Below are 22,555 nucleotides of genomic sequence, written 5' to 3'. Positions count from 1 at the left end.
TAACGAGATGCTCCCATAAGTAAATACATTATAATCAAAGGGGGAAGAGAGTCCATGCGTTATTTTAAGGAACAAAAAGTAAGGACTTGGTAACAACCGGCATATTGATCAAGACTGACGACATCTAGCAAGAAGCTGACCATCCCCTGACAGAGCACTTTTATATCACCTAAAAATCATCTAATGACCACGGTACTTCACAGGGAAACTATTCTGGTCTCTGATCTAAATGAGCTAGGTCATCAGGAGATGTGACCTTGTCTTAAAGGTGGTGGTATGCTTGTCTGAGGACACTCTGACAGCACACAGATTCTATAGCAGAGGGATCAAGGACCCCTCTGTGTCCTTGATCTCCCTACGGTCTCTGAAGTGATGACGTGTTCAAATGAGCTGACTCCTCAACTCAAGGCTGACAGATGTTTTTAAATCTTGTATAAATGTCTAAAGTCTTCGGCAATACATTTTCCTACAGGAAATGTCTGGCAGGGTTGCCCTGGTGTTCACCAGGCTGAGTGCAGTCCTCAGGGACACTGGGAAGTGCAAGCGTGGATCCTCCCCCCCCCCCCCACTGCCCACCACCCTTGGTGCTGCAGGCCTCCTCTGTTGTAAATTATCTCCAGTCATTTCCTAAGGGCCTCACTAGCTCAGGACTCTTCTCTCACCCTGACATGCTGAAAAGCTCTACCAGATCCCTGGGCCTGTCCTTCCTGGGTAGTGGCCAGGACACAGAGCCAGGGTGTCATCATGAATCCCTGCTACAAGCCACCGAGTTCCCTTCAGGCTAGGGCATAGGCACCAAGGTCAGGCATGCTTTGGAGAGATTTCCATACAGGGTAGGGAGTTACTCAACTCACCCTTGAGACCTCTCCTGGCTAAATTCTAAGTGTGACTGACTCAGGATTGGCCCTCTGGACCTCACTTAGCCCACAGGTAAGCCAAGCTTTACAGGACTAAGTTCTGACCTTGAGAGTGGGAAGGGAACGGAGCAGCAGAGGCAGAGTGGGAGACAGGAACACAGAGACAAAGGGTCCACAGGCAAAGGGAGGGGAGACAGGACTCTGGAACCTGGGCTGAGGAATGAAGGAGGCCCCAAGATGACAGGGGCACAATAGGACAGACTGGAGCAGTAACCGCACCCTTCTTCTCAAGGCCTTCTTCCTTTGTTCTCCTCAAAGCGGCCCAAAGCTAGCCCAGCAGAGAGACAGGAAGAGGCAGGTAATAGGGTGCCCCTGCTTGTGACAAACACAGTGGGCAGCCCAATCCCCATCCTGTCAGCTGCCACTCGGGCATCACAGTGGGTCAGGATGGAACTGCCTCCTTTGCTGGTGACAGAAAGGGCACGCCTGCACTAACAGCATGTAAAGGATCTCCTTGGAACTTTCAGGAAGTCTCTTCCAGAAAATGGAGGGTACATGAACTCTTCCTGCTGACGTCCTGTTCCCTGCCTTCTATCCTGTCATATGGAAATGTTACTTGAACATTACTAGCTCAGAACTCCCAAATTCATCCTACTCCGAAATCCAAGTTATATTTAAGACTCTTTAAACTAACTTCATGTGTGTGGGTGCTTGCCTATAAGTATAACTTGCGAGCCTGGAGCTCACAAGACCAGAAGAGGTCATCCGATCATGTGAGTGCTGGGCCCAAAGCTCTTAACCACTGAGCCATCTCTCCAGGCCCCCAGATCAATGTTTTATTTTATTACTTTTACTATTACACTGGCACTCAAAATATTTTTGGAGTTTGGAGTAAGTCAGCTTTTGGATTTTCAGATTACAGAAGCTCAGTCTGCAAAATTCCAAAATCTGACGAACTCTGAACTCTGAAGTGAAGTCTGCCGAATACTCAACATTTAGATCATTTGGAGATTTGGCAACTCTGTGCCGGCCACCAGGTAAGGTGTGGCCATCAAACAAGGCTCAAAGCAGTCAGGCTGCAGAGTGTGAACCTGCCTCCCTCTCTAGATAAACTGCCTAAGTCTACGCGACACAATGTGGAGTTGCCCTTACTCGTTAGTCAAAGGCACTTGGATACACAGCATTTAGAATCATAGATCATGGTACATCCCCTGTCACAGGAACCACTTCACACAGAACACCACATTTAGAGAAAAGAATTTTAAAGACTCTATGCTGTAGATAAGAACATAGATTAATAGCATGCATCTAAGAAACTGCTGACAGGCGGGGCGTTGGTGGCGCACGCCTTTCATCCCAGCACTTGGGAGGCAGAGGCAGGCAGGTTTCTGAGTTCGAGGCCAGCCTGGTCCACAGAGTGAGTTCCAGTCTCGGAAAAAAAAAACCCAAAAAACAAAAAACAAACAAACAAAAAAGAAACAGCTGACAGTTAACTACCTTTGGAAAGGGAGAGGCTATGGGAAAGGGGAGCACAAAGAAGCCATTATTTTCAGCTGGTACCTTTCTGTTAAGGTTGGATTTCAATGATTTTATTTATTTGTTTGTTTATTTATTTATTTATTTAGGTTTTTCGAGACAGGGTTTCTCTGTGTAGCCCTGGCTGTCCTGGAACTTGCTCTGTAGACCAGGCTGCCCTAGAGCTCACAGATCTGTCTGTCGAATGCTGGGATTGAAGGTGTGCACCGCCCCTCCGTCTTAATGATATCACTTTACAAACACAGACTCCTTTTTTTTTTTTTTTTAAAGAATCAGCAGTGTGGTTAAAAATAAGGTGAGACAAAAAAGAAAGGAAAGAAAGAAACAGCTTGTGTTTGCCACAGCCAGGAAGATTAAAAAAGACAGTGAATTGCTGCTACTAAAACCATCACATTTTGTGAGTTTACTCTTGCTGAATAAAGTCTGACATTGCAGAAAGACATGACACAGTATACCTATGACAATGTGGTAGGGCAGACCTGAAATCCCAACACCAAGAGGTTACAACAAGAGAACCCAGAGTTCTAGGCCAGTCTGTGCAGAACTCAGAAACCCTGTCCCAAAATAAGTTAGCAAATCTTCAATATAAAAGAAAATGAGTAGCCAGGTAGTGGTGGCTCATGCCTTCAATCCCAGCACTTGGGAGGCAGAGGCAGGCAGATTTCTGAGTTCAAGGCCAGCTTGGTCTACAGAGTGAGTTCCAGGACAGCCAAGGCTACACAGAGAAACCCTGTCTCGAAAAACCAGAAGAAAAAAGAAAATGAGTTTTTTGGTTTTTTTTTTATTTTTTCCAGAGAGAGCAATTGAGTCGTTATACTTAGCAGTCCTGGCTCCCATCACTTCCTGTATTGAGGAATAATGCCTAACTGAATGCTTCCAGTTCTTACTGAAGCTCGGTCTCCAACAAGAGCAGCTTACACTCTCTAAAGCAGCTGCATATCCAGGCAGGGGAATGTCAATGAAAATTAAAATGCAGAGGCAGGCACAGTGGCGCACACTGTAATCCCAGCACTTGGGGTAGGGGGTGGGGCGGGGGCGGGGGTGGAGGCGGAGGCAGAGGCAGAGGCAGGCAGGTCTCTGTGAGCCTGAGGCCAGCCTGGTCTACAATAGTGAGTTCCAGCACAGGCAGAGTTAAGTAGAGTGACCCTGTCTCAATAAAATAAAAATAAAAAAATAAAAAGGAGGGAAGGAAGGAAAGAAGGAAGGAGAGGGAGGGAGGGAGGGAGGGAGGGAGGGAGGGAGGGAGGGAGGGAGGGAGGGAGGGAGGGAGGGAGGGAGGGAGGGAGGGAGGGAGAGAGGGAGAGAGGGAGGGAGGAAAGAAAATTCAGGGGTTGGACAGATGGTTTAGTGGTTAGGAGCACTTCCTCGAACTCAGAAATTTGCCTGCCTCTGCCTCCCAAGTTCAGGAATTAAAGGTGTGTGCCACAACCGCCTGGCTTAACCCTTTTCTAAGTTATTTTCAAAAATCAATAGATTTTTAAAGTCAGTACACACCATTGTTGGTTCCTATTTCACAAAAGAGAAACTGAGGCAGAAGCTCAGGGTCACAAGGGCGGTTGGTAGTGCAGACAAAGGTCAGAAGTGGCACTGGCTTCCCCAGAACACTAATCAGAAAACAGGCAGGAGTTACCTTCGTCCTGTGGTTCTCTGCATTCAGCCCCTCATAGAGAGATTTGTTGAAAGATATTTCACCAAGGATCGGCAGTTCAGATACATCTCTTAGTAACTATAAGGTGGGGAAAGTTGGGGTGTGGGGGAACATGAAACATAGCTTAGACATGAGCTCACTGTTTCTAGAGAGTTCCAACCATCTTTCCCTTCAAATAGACCTCTTCTCCAATATTCCCTTAGCCTTCCTAAGTGATTGCAGCACCCACCCAGCTATCCAAGCAACAAGTCTGTAGCCGCTCTCCCATCCCTAACTGCAACTGCACATGACCCCATGCCACAACCCCCATCCACAGCCAGTTCCAGACAGTCCTAAAACACTCTGCTTCACACACACCCAGCCCCACTCCTAGGTCAGGAGACCACACTGCTCTCATCTGAATCACTGCAAAATGGTAAACTTGACCATTTTGTTCCCTCCTCATAGTAAGGCCTCTCTAGAGAAAATAACATTTGAGTAATGTTGTGCAAAGTAACTATAGTACAAAGGCCCAGTGGCCACAATAACATTAGCAAGCTAAAAAAATAGAAACGACAGATAAGAAAGAGACAGGAGAGAAAGGATGAAGGATTAAATACAGACCAGATCATGTAATTCTTTGCACACCATGAAAGAAGTATGGATTTTAAGCTAAATGGATCCAACTCTAAAGTCCACTGCTTCTGTTCATTTGGAGTTTCTGGTTTTTGCTTTTAAAGGAAGTTAGCACAGTCTAATGCTAAATGAATTATTTCGTGTTTTAAAAAAAATTATGTGCACGGGGATTGGAGAGAAGTCTAAGCAATTAAGAGCACTGACTGCTCTTCCAGAGGTCTTGAGTTCAATTCCCAGCACCTACATGATGGCTCACAACCATCTGTAATGGGATCTGATGCTTTCTTCTAGTATGTCTGAAGACAGCTACAGCGTACTTGTATACATTTAAAAAAAAATGTGCATGTATGTGCACATATGCATGGAGACCAGGAGAGGAAGTTGGAGCTGGAGTCACAAGTTGTGAGTTGCCCAACTTGGGTGCTAGGAGCAGAAGCAACATACACTCTGCAAGAGTAGCGCATGCTCTGAACTACTGAGCCACCTCTCCAGCTCTTGAAGAATTGTGTGTACTGGTTGGGGGAAGCCAAGACAAAGAGGGCATGTCCAAGGTTATGCAACAGGCCAGAGATGGTGACCTAAATTACAGCCACATCAATAGAGACAGAGAGAAGTGATTTCATACGTATTCTGAAGATGGGATGGCCGGGTTTGCTGCTGGGATACACATGGGGATGAAGCAAAGAGGTAATCACAGGTAATTCCACCATGTCTTAGTATGGAAAATGATAAGAGCTGTTTGAGACAGAAGGTCAATCAAATGATCTATTTTGCACGGCACCTTTCAGACGCTATTATCCTTTCTTAGAGGATAGGTCCTCTAGGATTGGACGACCCAATCTGCAGTATCCCAGTCTCAAGTACCTGCTTAGTGTGGCCCACGGAGATCTCTGCGGCCACGGTTACATTTTCTTTATTAGATGTGATAGCACAGATCACTGAATGCCATTCTTCTACATGCTGCAGAAGCAAAAGGTGAGTCTGCTTATTCCCTTTTCGTGTCTTAGGATTGAAAAAAAAAAAATCTGAATATCTAAGATAGGGCATCCAAGGTCCCAGAGCAGACGGTGGGAGCAGTTTGAGCAAGTCCCCTTCGCCCAAGCCAAGTGTCAGTTACCCTGGCAAACAGGACCAGAGAGGCTGAAAAATCTCAGAAAGAACACTGCAGAAGCTGCAGCCTGCCCTCTGCAGTCACCCTCTCTCAAGAGGCTCTCCGCATCCCTCTCTCGGGCTCTCGAGGCGACTTCGCTCACCTGCACAGGATCGCTTCCACACGCGGGCTCTTGACTCTGGACGCACTCAGTGTGGGCCTGAAATGAGAGCCTTTGCTGAGCCACCCTGAGCTCTAAGTCCCGCTAGACATCTTGCCCCCTGGCGGCTTCCGGGAGGTCAGGCAGGCTGTGCAGCCGCGGGCCGGCGCTAAGACCCAGCGGGCCGGTGGGCTCGCGCTCCCGCTCGCGGAAGTCTCGCGATGTTTCTGTTTGAAACGACGGGCGGGCACTCGCTATGGCACAGGCTCGCCCGCGGTCGGGGACCCGGCTCTTTCGAACGTACGGGGCGAAGGGGGTCCGGGGGTCGCAGCGGCAGCCTGATCGGCTGGCTGTGCAATGGTTCCAGCCGCCGAACCCGAAGCGCGCCTTCAGCAGCAGCCTCAGCGACAGTAACGGGTCGCCGGCTGTCGCTTCCGACGACTCGGACGACCCCGACTTCTTCCCGAGCAGCCCCGTGGCCCAGCGGCGGGGACGGCGGGGGCGTCCTCGGCGCCGCGGCTCCCGGGACCAGGGGACCCTGACAGACACTCAAAGAGTCCAAAGGCTGCGACCTCGGCCCCCGCAGAAGTGCAGCACCCCGTGCAGCCGGCTGCGACCGCCACCTTTCCCCAGCTGCAGCCAGGGCTGCCTCGGCTCGGACCTCAGCGTGTGCATCCAGGCCAGGGACAGCAACGAGCTGGGCACCAGTGCCTCCCTCTTCAGCTCTCCGGCCTCGCCCGGAGCTCCCGACCCTCTGGATGCAGACTCTGCAGTCCCCGGGAGCTTCCACTTCCCGGCAGCCTCCCTGGGTGAAGCGGCTCTGCCCTGCCCTCTGGAGGCAGCAACCGATGACAGGTACACCGGGAGGGCCCTCCAAGCCGAAACCAGCTTCAGGTCATCTCTCTTTAGCCTTGTGAACTCAGGGACCACAGAAGAGAACAAGTTTGGGACAGATGGGGAGAATGTGAAGGAATCGTGTTGTGAAAGAAGACAGCAGATGGGAAACAAACTAACGGACCCCAATCTGGCAAGCCCGGGAAAGAGAACGGCCGCGTGTAAAAAGGTTGTGTCCCAAGGAGTCGACCAGAGAGACTATGAGGAGTCCAGTGCTTGCAAAGACCTTCGTGTACCAGGGGAAATCAGCAGACCTAAGAGAACTGGGCCACTCCGGAAGAGGAAACAGCAAGAAGTAGCGGGAACCTCTCCCCTCCGCTACAACCAGTCTAAGAAGAAAAGGAAAGATTCAGTCTCCTTATGGGACTTGAATACTAGCCATAGGGATTCTTGGACCAAAACCAGAGCCTCCTTCGGTTTCCACAAGAAGAAAATTATAACCAGTGTGATGGAGGTATGCAGCAGTTCTGTTGCCAGTTCTCCCTCCAGGTCCCTCCTGTCTGAATGTTCGAACAGAGCACACTCTGCTGCTGCTTCTCGATGCTCTTCTATGTATTTGCTAAGTCCCTTAAAGACCCTGCATGTCACAGACCAAAGGCCATCCTATGCTGAAAAGGTGTATGGGGAGTGTAATCAGGAAGGGCCTATCCCCTTTCGTGATTGCCTTTCCACAGAAAAACTGGAACGCTGTGAGAAGATTGGGGAAGGGGTGTTTGGGGAAGTGTTTCAGATAATTAATGACCAAGCGCCTGCAGCCCTAAAAATCATTGCTATTGAAGGGTTAGAGTTAGTCAATGGGTCCCACCAGAAAACCTTTGAGGAGATCCTGCCAGAGATCATTATCTCCAAAGAGCTGAGTCTCTTGTCTAGTGAGGCGTACAACTGCACAGAAGGCTTTATTGGACTGAACTCGGTACACTGTGTTCAAGGGCTTTACCCTCCCTTGCTGCTGAAAGCCTGGGATCACTATAAAACAACCAGAGGATCTGCCAACGACCGGCCTGACTTTTTCCAGGAAGACCAGCTCTTTATCATCCTGGAATTTGAGTTTGGTGGGGTTGACTTGGAGCGAATGAAAACCAAGCTGTCCTCCGTGGCGACTGCAAAGAGCATTCTCCACCAGATCACTGCATCCCTGGCGGTGGCCGAAGCATCCCTGCGCTTTGAGCACCGGGACTTACACTGGGGAAATGTGCTCTTAAAGAAAACCAACCTCAAAGAACTCCACTACACCCTCAATGGGAAAACGAGCACCATTCCCACCCATGGGCTACAAGTCAACATCATTGACTACACCCTGTCCCGCTTGGAGCGGGATGGGATTGTGGTTTTCTGTGATATCTCCACTGAAGAGGACCTGTTTACAGGTGAAGGTGACTACCAGTTTGAGATCTACAGGCTCATGAGGAAGGAGAACAAAAACTGCTGGGGTGATTATCACCCTTACAATAATGTGCTGTGGCTGCATTACCTCACAGACAAGATTCTGAATAAGATGAAATTTAAGACTAAATACCAGAGCGCAGCCATGAAGCAAATAAGGAAAAACCTGCAACATTTCCACAGGACTGTACTTGGCTTCAGCTCTGCCACGGACCTGCTCTGCCAGCACAGTCTGTTTAGGTAAGCCAGGAACTTAGACTTTCAAAGACCCTTTAAGTACAGCACGTTTTAGGCCTCTGGTGCTGTTAATTAGTCTCTGCCACTAGAGCCGGATGGAGGTGAAAGCCCATCCTTAAGAGTGCCTGTCAGCCTCTTAAAAGAGAACCGTGGTTTTTAAAAGGTAACCAAAATGTTTGTTGGCATGATTAAACTTGCTTTTAACAAATGTTCTTTTTAAAAAAAAAATAAATAAACTAGACAGAGGACAAGTGGATGCATCTTTAAGTCCTCTTCCTGTCAGCAGAGTCTACAAGTCTGATGTTGCTGTTTTTTGAGCCTTGATACTTGATGTAAGATGAGCAAAACCAAGCCTCAGCTGTGGTCCTTACTGCTCTTGATGCTGTTGTCAAGATGCAGAGCAGAGCAAGAGACTAGAGAGTCAAAACCAAGAGAAAGTATGGAAAATGTTTATCCAGTTCACTCCCCAATCACAGGAGCAGAATTTATAGAATTTCATCAGGAAAATAAATGTCTCTGTGGCTCTCATGTTTGAAATTTTGCTTATTTTCATCAAAGAAAGGGAATCACGATTCTGTTTTAAAATCTAATGTCTAATTTCCTTCCGACTGTTTCTCCTAATATTTTCCCATAATTAAGTACTCTTGTTTTTTCTTCTAAAGCTTATCTTGGTTTTTGCTTTGTTTGGTTTGGTTTGGTTGGTTGGTTGGTTTTTTGAGACAGAGTTTCTGTAGCTCTGGCTCTCCAAGAACTTACTCTGTAAACCAGGCTGGACTCTGAATTCACAGAGATCCACCTGCCTCTGCCTCCTGTGTGCTGGGATTAAAGGTGTGAGTCACCATTGCCTGGTTGGCTTTTGTTTTTAAAATTAAATGGCATGTTGGTTTGTGTGCTGGTACAAGTTAGAGGGCAGGGAGACAAGAAGAGATCAGAGGACAACTTCCAGTGTCATCCTCAGGAATGCCATCCGCCATTGAGACAGAGTCATTGGTCCTGGAATTTACCAGTTAAACTAGGTTTCTGGGGTCCTTCCCTTCCCTAGCAGTGAAATTACAAGCACACATCGCCACAGCCAGCACTTTATATGGATTTTGGGACTCAGACTCTAGGCTCTGTGCCTGTAAGGTCAGTGCTTTACTGAGTTATTTTTCAGCCCTTGTTGTATTTTGTTTTGTTTTGTTTTGTTTTGTACTAAGTTTTGATCCAGGGCCTTGTGCAGGCTAGCCTTCCACTGAGCTGCATCCCTAGCCCTCTTTAGTATATGAGAAGATCTCTGTTGTGTATTCAGATGCTGAGTTCTGTGCTCCAAGATCCAATTGCAGTCTGGACGTGGGGCATTGCATTGACCAATGTGCTGTAAAGAATGTTCCCCCAATAATCTCTGATTGGATAATAAAAGGCTCAAGCCTGTGACTGGGCAGGAAAGAGAGGAAGGCAGGACCCGAGATTGAGGAGAGGGTCTCAGGTAGGGATGATGAGGACAAGGACAAAGTAGGGGAGGGCCATGAGCATGTGGCCAAGAGAAAGTCACCCTGAGGAAACACGTGGAGCAGAGCAAACAGAGCAAGACTCAGGTGGCAGGTAACGGGCCTGTGCGGGGATGTAGGTTAGACTAGCGGTTTAGAGCTTGTTAATAAAGTTTCTATGTCTTTCTCAGGAGCTATACAGGGTGGAGTAGGGCAGAAACGCCTCTTAAAATTGCCATGATAGATCTCACTATATGCTTAGATTGCTTACTCCATAGCTGCAGGCTTGAACTTAGAAATGCCCTTGTGTCTGCAAGCCCGTGCCACCTGGCCTCGTTTTTTATATCTTTGAGAATCTGTAGTCTTTGGAAGGAGATGCAATCACAGTAGAGACCCCATTTAAATACCTGAGTCTTTGTCATATGCTTCACTCTTATAATCTGGAAATCTCGTAATTTGATGGGGACGCAAATTTGCAACTGGAATACAGCTCCAAAAAGATTCTCCCCGTGTACCTGTGGGATAAAAGGAGCAGAAAGTCAGAGCTCGTTGGATGGCTCTACCAGCTTCAGGTTGGCAACAAACGCTGTACACTTACATTGAAGAAGAATTCCTTGTGGTCAGAAGGGCTTTGGCTTGTGTTCATGTACATCACTGAAGGTCTGCAATGAGAGGGCATGTGTGAGAACGCAGTGGTTCCGAATGAACTTAGTGTTTCCCTCTGAATACACTAGGACATTCAGCACAGGTCCTTAAGAAGACTCAACACTGGAAGTCAAAATGTGAAGTTGGAAGGCAGCTGGGACAGAAGAATATTTGTAAACCATGCAGTTGGACTCTTCCCAGTTGGAGCTTTCCTTCTTTTCTCCAACTTTGTGTGTGTGTACATGTGGCAGTGTACTTGCCTGTCAATGTCAAGTCCCCTACTCTCTCCACTAGTTTTTGACAGTGTCTCACTGAACCTGGGAGCTTGCCGTTGTAGCTAAACTGGCTTGCTGGTCTGCCTCTCTGACCCCACCCACCCCAGCACGGCCTTTATAAGTGTGAGTCACACCACCTGACTTCTATGTGAGTGCTGAGAACCTGAACTCAGGTCCCCATGAGACAACTTTCTCACTGAGCCATCTCCAACCCCACAGCTGCTCTGATAGCATCACATCGGTTCCCTTTGGTAGCAGGACCAGTTGGCACTGGGCCTCTGATGACCACCACAGTGTTTCAAAAGCCCAATGTGATGTATGCCAGTGACAGTAAAGAAACCAAAACTGCTGCTCCGTGGATGGACAGGAAGTTTATTCCACACTGCCAAGGCCTTCTCTAGCATAGACCTTGATATGCTGATAAGTATCCCAGGTATATGCACATTAGAGAGCCATATGTCCGCTTTTGCCAGAGGTAAGAGAAATGGCTCCTTTTGGCAGATGGGAACCAGTTTCACAAGTTCCTAAAGAATACTAGCATTTATTTAACCACCCAAAATCCTAGTAGGTTAACCTGGGCCTAGACTCAATTTTGGACAAGTCAGTGGGACTGTCCTTTTGGTGGGCGAGGGCTGGGGGAGGTACCCCTTGGATCTGACAGTATCCTAGAGAGGTTGGGTGCTAAGCAGCCTCCTCAGAGAAGGGCAATGCCCACATCCACCGTGATGGGCACTTCAGTCCAGACAGAGAATCCCAAAACTGTCGTCATTGCATGACCGTCATACAGACCCCTTGGGACTACCTACCTGGAAAGAACTGCAATGAAGGCATGCCTGAATTGAAGGCTTTGTGTCTCTCTGGCCAAAGACTTCTCATTGGAACTGGGGATACAAATGTTAACAATATAACAAGTATAATACAAATGTTAACAATATAACAAATATAATACAAATGTTCCCTTGACTTCCTAGGAACAGTCTCAGTGACTCACTGAGGCCACACTTAAGAAAACACTGATTTTGTAAGAATTTCTCAGCCTCCACACTTGAAGTTTTAGGCCAAAGAATTTTCTGTTATGGACTTGTCCTATGCACTGAATAATAGTTGTCGGTGGCGTCTGTGGTGTGAAGTACTTGGAAGGCAGTTGAGACAAACGAATATTCGCAAGCTATGCAGTTGGACTCTACTCAGTAGAGTATCACCTCCTAAATCATGGCAATCAAAATCGGCTCTAGGAAGCTGGGCATGGTGACACCTTTAATTACAGCACTCAGGAAGTAGAGTGGGTAAGAAGCGGGCAGGTATTTGAGTTTGAGGCCAACCTGGTCTACAGAGCAATACCAGGACAGTCAGGGCTACCCAGAGAAACCCTGTCACAAAACAAAACATAACAACAACAACAACAAAAGACTCCAGATACTGCCTCAGGAAGAGAATTGCCCATGTTTGACAGCTCCTTCCCAGAACCATATCCTGTTCTGTCTTTGAACATGGAGGCTTAATCAGAGTTAAGAAAGCCAGAACTAGGACTCTAGTTCAAAGCTCATTCTACCAGAATATACCCTAGTATTTCTTTGTATGAATTAAAATATTGTCAGTATCTTTGTTGAGAGGAAACTTCTATGAGCTCAGGGATCCAAGGCCAGAAGTTAAGGTTGCAACTTACTTGGAGATGGTCACAGTGATATCTGCTGTCCTATTTGGGAAGACACTCTCCTCTAGCTGCCAAGTTACTGAGACATTAACCTATTTTTAAGGAGGAAATAAATAAGTAGATGGGGGAACCAGTCACCTGACAACTGCTTACTGCTCAGGGCCAGGACTGCTTCAATGACAGGGAGTGGAACTCAGGTAGAAAAAAAAGGGTTGGGAGGTGTGTCCTTGTTGGAGGCATACTTGTCACTGGGGGCGGACTTTGAGGTTTTGAAAGCCCACGACCATGCCAGCGTGCTTGCTGATCGGGATATAGCCCATACCATGCCTGCCTGCCCCCGTGTTCCCTGTCATGATGAAAATAGACTAAGTCTCTGAAACTGTAAGTAAGCTCCTAATTGAATGTTTTCTTCTCTAAGACTTGCCTTGGTCGACTGGCCTCTTTACAGCAATAGGACAGTGACTAAGACACTGGCTAAGCAGCATTAGGAAACCTAGCTTCCATTCCTCATGGCTTTTGTAGCACAGGCACTGTCTTGTAAGCCTCACAGTACAAATGCTGAGTGAGCCAAACAGCATTATTCTATAAGCGGGGGAAACCACAACAGAGTTTCTGCACACCTCCTCCGCGCTCCACTTGAGGGCAGACTTGGCAGCTGTAATAAACACTACTGACAGCAACTCCAGCAAAGGAAACATAGTAACCACACCTGAAAGCTGCAGATGAGGCTGGGAGTCAGGGTAGCAGGAAGAGCCACCCAATCCCAACAGACTCACTCACAGATGATCTCTTGAGTATGGGGTGACCAATCTTGCAGTTCATGACCAGGACAGAAGCAACTGGCTTGGGATCATCACACAGAACATCTGGAGAGAGTGGCTGTTAAAACAGAAGATGTTTTATCTTTGTTTTTTTTTTTTTTTTTTTTTACTTATTTATTTTGTGGGTGGGAGTGTTTCACCCACATGTGTGTTTTGCATGCATGTGCCTGCCTGGCACCCCTTCAGAGGTCAGAAGAGGATGTCCGATTCCCCTGGAAGTGGAATTGCAGATAGTTGTGAGCCGACAGGGAGCAGCTGGGATTCAAACCCACGTCCTCTGGAGAGCAGCTGGTGCTCTTAACTGAGCCATCTCTCCAGCCCCAAGAGATGCTCTTGAGGAAAAGAAGTAGTTTCCTCCACCGATGTGACAACCGCTCACTGATTTGTCTACATGTCTGACTTGGTCCCTGGTCTCCTCACAACTGAGGCACAGTGGCGGTAGAGACTGGTTCCAGCTGACAGGACTCTGTAGAGTCGTCATGGAGAGGAAGGTGTTGAGACTGGACTGTGGAGCAAGGTGTCTCACTGAGATGGAGAGAACGTTTGGTCTCAACCATGGTTCCTCATCTAGATCACCAAACAGCTACGCCCCCAGATGCCCTGTCACTAGTTCCATTCTATTTATGTAGAAGATAATTTCAATTTTTCATTCAATCTATGCTAACTTAGCTCAAACAAACTGAGAACACTCCCCCCCCCTCGCCCCAGGGGGGTGGGGCAAACCTATAGTCCCAACAGAGTCAGGTTTTACTGACTCAGTGCCCTGAGGAAAACTGTCTTGGGGAAGGGGGTGGGGGGAGGTCTTCACTCAACAAAGGAAAATGCAGAGTTATCAGAGGGCTGGGGGTGGGTGCAGTTAAGGAAAAAGGCAGATGAAGCTGTCCTAAGAGCCTCAGTAAAGGGATCAGGTGATGCTAGGGTGTCGTGATCCCAATTAGGTTAACAGACCCTGTCCAAGGAAAGTGTCCAGAAACACTGAATCTACAGCTCTGTACCAGTGGACACTGAATCTAGTTCTCTCTGTCAAAATGACTTAGATTCCCCAGACAAGAGCAGGGTGGTTTTCTAGTTCCCAAAAGAACTAGCAGCAGAGTTTTCTGCCACCTTTGAATTAACAGAACAAATTGTCTCCATATTGTGGTACTTGGCAGCCACACAATTGCAAGCCCATCTTTGCAGCTGGCCTTGTGTCTGTGAGCCCAGCATAGTGAACAGTGGGAAGAGAATTTTAACTTCCTCCATTCCTTAGGCATTAAAATTGATCTCCCACAGTCCTGGTTAAAAGAGACTGTGCAAGGAGGGGGTGAGCGCAGGGTTGCTGCTGCAGGTTTGCCAGGCACAGAATTAGAAAGGATTCAGCAATTGCTATGCCCGTACTGCATGGGGCAGAAGGAGGCTGGTGCCTCGAAGTAGAATCAGACTGACAAACTAGGAAAAGACACAGCAGCAGGTTTCCCTGCCCCGGCCACAAGTACCTTTTGTATCTTCTTAAACTGTAAGTTTCTGGGATAATTGAGAGCCATGTTTGTCATGTAGGAATCCTCTCCAGAGTTAGTCAGGCTGATGTTCATGGTCACCTCCTTTGTGACACCCACCACCAGTTCCTGCCTGGAAAAGAGGAGAGAGAGAACACATTGGCAGTGTATTTGATCTGTAAAATTCCTCATTACAGAAAAGCACATTCTTTTATTAAAGAGACTTTATTTATTTTTTAAAGACTTATTTATTTTATGTATATGAATACACTGTAGCTGTCTTCAGACACACCAGAAGAGGGCATCAGATCCCATTACAGATGGTTGTGAGCCACCATGTGGTTGCTGGGAATTGAACTCAGGTCTTCTGGAAGAGCAGCCAGTGCTCTTTGCCACTGAGCCATCTCTCCAGCCCTGAAAAGCACATTCTTAACTATTCTCTAAGATAAACTGCATAAAGGCCCAGATTTTCTTCCTTTTAACAGAGCTGAATCCCTGGCTCCATGTCCACCTTAACTGCTTAGTCATTAAGCTGTTGGTGACATTATAACCACTTAGTGGTTACCATGTGAGTGAGCCAAACTCCATGCCCTAGGAGCTCAGTTAATCCTCAGAATTACCCTACAAAGAGGTGTAGTTACTTTCCATTTTGCAGAAGAGGAAACAGAAGCCAAAAGACCAGAAGAAGCCTTTACCACTGAGCTCATTTCAAACAGTTTCACTCTGTTGCACGGGCTCATCCTGCACTCACTATGCATCCCTGCTGGCCTTGTAGTCCTCCTGCCTCCACCTCCCTAGTGCTGGGATAATAGATGTGAGCCACAGTGCCACTGTGTTTGGTTTTGATTGTTTGTTTGTTTCTTGAGACAGTCTCACTTTGTAGTCCAGGCAGGGAAGTCTAGTTTTCATTTGATTTTGTAGGGATCCATGTCCGCAGAGAAGTCAAGAGCCTGACAAATCATTGGACTGAGCACAGGGTCCCCAATGGAGGAGTTAGAGAAATGACTGAAGGAGCGGAAGGGGTTTGCAACCCCATAGGAAGAACATCAGTATCAACCAACCAGACTCCCCAGAGCTTCCAGGGACTAAGCCACCAACTAAAGAGGGACCCATGGCTCCAGCCACATATGTAACAGAGGATGACCTTGTCGGGCATCAGTGGGAGGAGAGGCCCTTGGTCCTGTGAAGGCTCCATGCAGTTCTAGATGCTTGGGCAGAGCCTTCTCCTTGCTCCCTATCTCTACTGTCAGCAAATCCTAACAAAAGATAACCACTGCCTTTGCCTTGCTCAGTCTAGGCCACCACCCTCTTACCTCACCTGCACTGTCCAGTAGTCATTATTTTCTCCCTGTTTCCTACAGTTCATCACTGTCTAGCCCAGGGATGAGCTCAACCTATGGCTCACAACCCCTTTCAAAGTCAACCAACTGTTTCTAAGACCATCAGGATAAAAAGATGTTTACATTACTATTTGTAACAGTGGAAAAATTACAGTTATGAAGTAAATGAAAATAATGTTATGGTTGGGGTCACCACAACACAAGGAACTGTATTTTTTTTTTTTCTTTTTGGTTTTTCGAGACAGGTTTTCTCTGTGTAGCCCTGGCTGTCCTGGAACTCACTTTGTAGACCAAGCTGGCCTCAAACTCAGAAATCCGCCTGCCTCTGCCTCCCAAGTGCTGGGATTAAAGGCATGCACCACCAACAACCGGCACCAGGAACTGTATTAAAGGGTTGAAGCATTAGCAAGGTTGAGAACCGCTAGTCTAACAAGAGCTAGACTGTTAAGATGTGAGCCTGCTTTGCTCCTCTGACCTCCCAGCTCACATTCAGGGCCCTTCTAAGGTCCCACAGGACCCCCTTAGGCTTACCCCAGCTCTCCCATGTTACTCCTCCCCTCTCTCAACCGCTGCATTCACATGGGGTCCGTGCCCCACCTGCCAGGCCTGCTTCCATCAGGGTATTTGCTCAACACTCAGAGCCACAAGGATCGTACCCACAGTCCCCTGTTACCCTCCCTGACCACCATATTTAAACCCTCACCCCTTCCCTATACTGCTCCCTTCAATGCCTGACTTATCTTTGCACCATATTCCCATCAACCTAGAGTTGACATATCTATCTCTTTCCCCTCAAGTTCCAGGAGGGAAAGGATTTTTGTCCGTACCGTTGACTGAAGTGTTTCCTGGTATCTAGAGTCCCTGGAACTGAGTAGAACTACTCCAGAATTTGTTTATGAATTTGACCAAGGGGTGAACCAGAGGTCAAGAGACCTGGGTTCAAGTCCACCAAATGGCCACTGAGAATCTATACAAGGACCTTAACTTCTTATTTCTCAGTCTATACAATGGGAAGACATTTTTAGCTTTGCCTCCCTCACAGGGTGGCTGAAATACAAAATCCTGTTGAGAGTCCTGAGGAGACGGGGAAAGGAGTGTTCATGGATCTGGATGAGGGGTGTGCCCAGGTGAACCCTCGGGAAGACATCAGCTGCAGAAATGATGGTGATGGTAACAAGATCCAACTCACTGAGAGATGCTGGTGGTCAGCTGGACCTCAGCGATGCAGAACACTTTGTTCTTGCAGTCCTTCTCATAGGGCAGCTGGAACCAGACAAAGAGGAACAGAGTCAGCCCCAGGGTTCCACACTTCCCCAGCAACCCCGCCTCTAACACACATCCTTCTGCTTAGAGAAGCACGGCTCAGAAAGTGAAGGCAGACGACTGGGACTGTGCCCACATGGCCGAGAGCTATGTGACATACTTAGACAACACGGGTACGCTGTGATCTAGACCTTTAGATAGGTGTGCTGTCATGTTTGCTTTCAGTGCACTGAACACTGACACTGGAACAGCTTTCTACCTCCAATGTCAGGGAAGGAAAAGCCTATGTGAAGGAAAGCGCCCTTGGTCCCTTGGAGGAGAGGCAGAAACAGCCAGGTCAGGAACAGGATGCTGTAGATGAATTCTTTCCAGCACTCTCCTCCACCAGGGCAGTCTTCTGGGTAAGGTCTTCGCTCCCCTTGTAATTCTGCATACAGACCACAACTAAATCAGAGTTTGCTTGCAACCCTAGCACTGCGGGTTCATTGGTAGGATGGTGAGTTAGAAGCCTAGGCTACATAGCAAGACCCTGTCTCAAAAACAGAGGGGGGGGGGGAAGATGTTTAGTTCAGAAGTTCTCTTCAAGATTGAAAAAAAAAATCTCAGTTTGAGTTCAAAACAACAACAACAACAAACCCAGCAACAACAAAACAAAAACGAGTGTTCTAAAGTATCCAAGTCTAGTTTTTTTGCAGTGAAGGGAACAGCCAGCTCCCAGCTTAGAAGTCTCTGCCCCTAGCTCCCGGCAGCTGGGGATGACTGCAGCAGCTTTCTGCAGGGATAGTATCGTAGGCTGCGCTTGAAGTGGGAGCCCAGAGCTTGAACAGAGACCATGCACTCCCTGGAAAAGGAAGATGTAGTTTACAAGTCAACAGCATGGAGGTCTATCTAATTACAGCAACACATTTGTGCTGCCTTATTTGTTTATTTTGGTGCTTAGGTTGAAACCCAGGGTCCACGCCCCAAGTCCCGTTTTTAAGTTTAAATATTATTTATTTTTACCATGTGTTGTATATAATCCGTGTATGTGAGTGTGGGCACATGCATGCACAGGGCCCTGAGGAGGTCAGAAGTCAGCTCTCAGGAGTCAGTTTTCTCCCTCTACTCGGGATCTGGGAACTGAACTCGGGTCATCAGGCTTGCCCAACATGGCTTCTCCCTTCTCCACCCAACTCTGATAGAAGACAAGGGTTAACCTCCCTTAGCTCCTAGCTGCCTTTCACTCTTCCCGATTTTTTTTCTCATTCCTTTTATTGATGGAATAGATACTTTAAAATCTCTTTCCCAAACCATCACAGTAATAATTTAGCTGACAACTTACAAATAGATGCTGAGGAGGACATGCACACTTCAAATTTCCTCCCTAAATTTCTCATTTACAAAGGGAAGTGGAAACAGGAATAGTGAGCACACAATCAACACCGTGTGCCTCCCACGTGATGTCCTGACACAGCTTCTGCAAGGCACCTGCCAAAATGCACAGCCTGGATCCCATGCTGAAGAAACATCAGGAATAATCCAACAGAGGGACAGGCCACAAAACGACTGTCCTTTGCCCCTCAAAACTGTGACAAGAAAATAAAGGCCGGGTGTGAAGTTGAATGCCTGTAGTTTTAGCACTTGGAAAGTGGAAGCTGGAAGATCAGGAGTTCAAGGTCATCCTTGGCTTCATAGGGAATTCAAGGTTAGTGTGGATTAAATGTGACCCAGTCTCAAAATAAGAATAAGGATAAGGGGGCTGGTGAGATGGCTCAGCGGGTAAGAGCACCTAACTGCTCTTCCAAAGGTGCAGAGTTCAAATCCCAGCAACCACATGGTGGCTCAAAACCATCCTTAACGAGATCTGACTCTCTTCTTCTGGAGTGTCTGAAGTCAGCTACAGTGTACTTATATACAATAAATAAATAAAATGTTTAAAAAAAAAAGAATAAGGATAAGGAAAGCCATAAGTCAATCATTCTAGATTAGAAGTAACTAAGATCATAACAATGAAAGATCCTGGATTTATTTTAATTTATTATCGATTGATTGATAATTGATAAAGGGTCTTATGTAGCTCAGGCTGGCCTTGAACTCACTGTTTAGCCATGGATGGCCTTCTGTTTTTTGCTTTTTTTTTTTTTTTTCTGCTTCTAGCTCCTACATCCTGGGATTACAGCCATGTGTGGCAGCAAGCCTTTTTATTGAGTGCTAGGAACTGAACCTGACTCCATGTATCCTACGCAAGCATTGTACCAACTGAGCTACATTCCCAGAACTGCTTTTTTTTTTTTTTTTTTTTCTTAGCTAAAAAGCAAGGTACTCAGATATCAGGCAAAGTGTGAATAAACATGTACAGTATATAGCAGTATTCCATCAGCATTGATCTGATTTCATTCATTGTGCAGAGAATGACCTTGTTTTTAGGAAGTATATACTGAGCATTGGGGTTTACCCAATGGTATCAGATCTGTACTTTCAAGTGAGAAGTATGTTTTAGGCAGGGTCTCGCTCTGTAGTCCTGGGTGGCCTGGAACTTGCTAGGTGTACTTGACTGGTTTTGAACTCAAAGCAGTCTGCCCTGATTCTGTGCTCCCTGAACGCTGGGTTCAGAGTGCGCCGCCACACCTACCCCAGCTACCACATTCCAATATTCTTGTTATGACTTCCTTTCTCCCTGGTGATTTTTCTCCACTCTGTAGGTAGAGATTGGCAGAGTACCCTGGGAGCCACAGCCTGGGTAAGGACAAACCACCATAGGTATGACAGGATTAGAAAATTCAGCTCTGCCTATCAGGGTGGCACGCGCCTTTAATCCCAGCACTTGGAGGCAGAGGCAGGCAGATTTCTGAGTTCAAGGCCAGCCTGGTCTACAAAGTGAGTTCCAGGACAGCCAGGGCTACACAGAGAAACCCTGTCTCGGAAAACCAAAAAGAAAAAGGAAAAGGAAAAGGAAATGCAGCTCTTTCATCTTTCCTTGATCATGAAAAAGTTTCTAAGATACTACCTGCCTGTCCCAGCCGCACTGATGGGCACCAGGACAGAGGTAGATGCAGGCTTGGTGGGCCAGACAGCTCAGCATGAAGGCTCTGAGCAAGTAAGTGTCTGAGACTTCCTCTCTGCAGCTCAGGGCAGCTCAGGAGCTGGCTCCAGTCTAGCCCCCACACGTGACCCATCACAGCATCCTAAGACACCATGCAAAGTCCCAGCCCCACTACACAGTGCATCCACGTGTGTCACTGAGCATGAAGGGAACACATTTGGTGAACAAGCACAGGACAACAGCCAGAGACCTGCTATCCACCAGTGAGCAATGAACAGCAGCCATCGGGGGCTCCATTTCCCTACTGACAGTCTGAAGACCCTCCCCCACAACTCCAGCCATCTTTGAAGTTAGGGGAGCAGGTGTCTCATGTAGTATGTCCCCCAAGATGGTTGGGTCCTTCCTGTGGGCAGAGTCACCTGGAAGATGGCAGAGGGTTCCTTGTAGTGGTCCAGGATGGGGTTAGGGTAGTCCCTCCTTCTCCCAGATGTCTGGAACTCGTAGCTGACCTTGATAGTGATGTTGGAGAAGCAGTCCTCCTCACAAAGCTGTGGGTAGGGAGGATGGAGGGGTCAGAGGTGGGTGTGAAGAAGAAGATATAAAGAGTGTTAGTGATGACCCCCGGAAGTCTTCCAAGGGACCTGGGCAGAGGGGAGCTGTTCCTCAGGCAAGCCACCAAGAGCTTTAGAAAAGTTCCCCCAATGTGCTCACCATTGGGTCTCAGGGCACCTGATGGTTCTCACCCCAGTCACAAAGGGATTCTAGCTTAGACTTTTTGTGGAGGGCAAACAAGAACCACGGAAGGGAGAGTCATAGCCACGGGTGAGTTAACAAAGCTCTCCAGCCAGCAGGGAGGGAGATTGAGAGGAAAAACTGAAAGTGGAAGGCAGGCAGGTAGAGGAGGCCATTTGCTACGCTCTGTTTGAAGGAGTCTTCTTGTCAGAATGAGAGCACCAAAGGCTGATGAGATGGCTCAGTGTGCAAAGGTTGTGTTCCCAAGCCTGAGATCACGTCCCAGAACCCACAGGGTAGAAGGAGAGAACTGACCCCCACGGGTTGTTCCCTGACCATCACATGTTCATTGTGGAATGCATAAATACATAAATAAGTGTTGAACATGAGAACAAGTCAACTTGATTGGCTGGTAAAATATAGCTAGGCCTTTAAATGTTAAAGGTTTATTTTATTATTTTAGTGATTTATATGTGTGTGGTGTACACACAAGTGTTGGTGTTAGCCTAAGGAGGTCAGAGGCACCGGGTCCCCTGGAGCTGGATCTACAAGCCTCCTCGCACCCCAGTGTGGTGCTAGGAACCAATTTTAGGTCCTCTAGAGAAGCGGCAGGCACTCCTAGCCACTGAGCCGTCTCCCTAACTCCATGCCTTTATTTTTAGAGGGCCATAGATGTTCTAGAAACTTTCCTAAGCCAAGTAACAATTAAAAGTGCATTCAAAGCAGAATCCATGAATTTGTTTTCTGAAATAAAAGGCAAAGTTCTAAGACCCGTTAGACCCTGAGTTCTGACAAGGCTGCTATAAAAAACAAAAACAAAAAACGCGTATCTCTCAATATCTTCAGCAAGATTTCTCTTTTTAAATAACCTTTTAAAAAATAACTCTGTCTTTTTTTTTTTTTCCGTTTTTCGAGACAGGGTTTCTCTGTATAGCCCTGGCTGTCCTGGAATTCACTCTGTAGACCAGGCTGGCCTCAAACTCAGAGATCTGCCTGCCTCTGCCTCCCAAATGCTGGGATTAAAAGCGTACGTCACCACTGCCTTGCAACTCTGTCTTTCTAGTTCTGCCTTTTCATTCTAATTTCCTGATGTGGGTCCTCTCACAGCACTCCAGCCCACTGTTACTATCAGGTAAGATTAGACAACATAGTTAAACCATTCCCTGCTTCATCCGGCTCCCAGGAAGCTTAGTGGTGGTTCATGGTGGTGTCTGTGCTCAGTTCTGGTAGATGCTCTCCCTCTGCCCTGCTTTCTCCCTTCTTTTGCTCCTTCCTTCCCAGGGGACTAACCACAGAGCCTCACACATGCAGAGCATGCAGAGCTCACTCTGCATCACAGAGACACACCCATAGCCCAAGCTTCTTTAGTTTGGATTTCTGGTAGGATTATATTTCTGGTGCCACTTTGTAGTTCTTGATATGTTATGGTTGCTTTGTCCATG

General features: G+C 47.3%; 2 protein-coding genes across 3 annotated transcripts in view; one reads left to right on the top strand and one right to left on the bottom strand.

Moving 5' to 3' along the window:
- Itgae (integrin subunit alpha E) overlaps nucleotides 1–22,555 on the bottom strand; it is a 57,085-nt gene that overhangs the window by 1,441 nt on the left and 33,089 nt on the right. For both annotated transcript variants that reach the window (XM_021212949.1, XM_021212950.2), the window contains exons 19-29: nucleotides 20,801–20,929; nucleotides 17,286–17,359; nucleotides 14,757–14,889; nucleotides 13,241–13,339; nucleotides 12,473–12,552; nucleotides 11,613–11,687; nucleotides 10,485–10,548; nucleotides 10,294–10,401; nucleotides 5,910–5,966; nucleotides 5,521–5,616; nucleotides 4,024–4,119 (exon numbers count right to left, since the gene is read on the bottom strand). In XM_021212949.1, the coding sequence (XP_021068608.1) occupies nucleotides 4,024–4,119; nucleotides 5,521–5,616; nucleotides 5,910–5,966; nucleotides 10,294–10,401; nucleotides 10,485–10,548; nucleotides 11,613–11,687; nucleotides 12,473–12,552; nucleotides 13,241–13,339; nucleotides 14,757–14,889; nucleotides 17,286–17,359; nucleotides 20,801–20,929 (1,011 nt within the window). The remainder of the gene's footprint in view (nucleotides 1–4,023; nucleotides 4,120–5,520; nucleotides 5,617–5,909; nucleotides 5,967–10,293; nucleotides 10,402–10,484; nucleotides 10,549–11,612; nucleotides 11,688–12,472; nucleotides 12,553–13,240; nucleotides 13,340–14,756; nucleotides 14,890–17,285; nucleotides 17,360–20,800; nucleotides 20,930–22,555) is intronic.
- Nucleotides 6,136–8,942, top strand: Haspin (histone H3 associated protein kinase). Its single transcript, XM_021212951.1, has one exon. The coding sequence runs from the start codon at nucleotides 6,163–6,165 to the stop codon at nucleotides 8,425–8,427; it is 2,265 nt and encodes a 754-aa protein (XP_021068610.1). The 5' UTR covers nucleotides 6,136–6,162; the 3' UTR covers nucleotides 8,428–8,942.

The sequence above is a fragment of the Mus pahari genome, chromosome 14 (assembly GCF_900095145.1).
Source record: "Mus pahari chromosome 14, PAHARI_EIJ_v1.1, whole genome shotgun sequence".
NCBI lineage: Eukaryota > Metazoa > Chordata > Mammalia > Rodentia > Muridae > Mus > Mus pahari.
The sequence above is the reverse complement of the archived record's forward strand: the minus strand, read 5'-3'. Positions and strand labels throughout refer to the sequence as shown.

Coding starts and splice junctions, on each gene's coding strand:
- Haspin (XM_021212951.1), top strand. CDS start 6,163: ATGGCACAGGCTCGCCCGCGGTCGGGGACCCGGCTCTTTCGAACGTAC.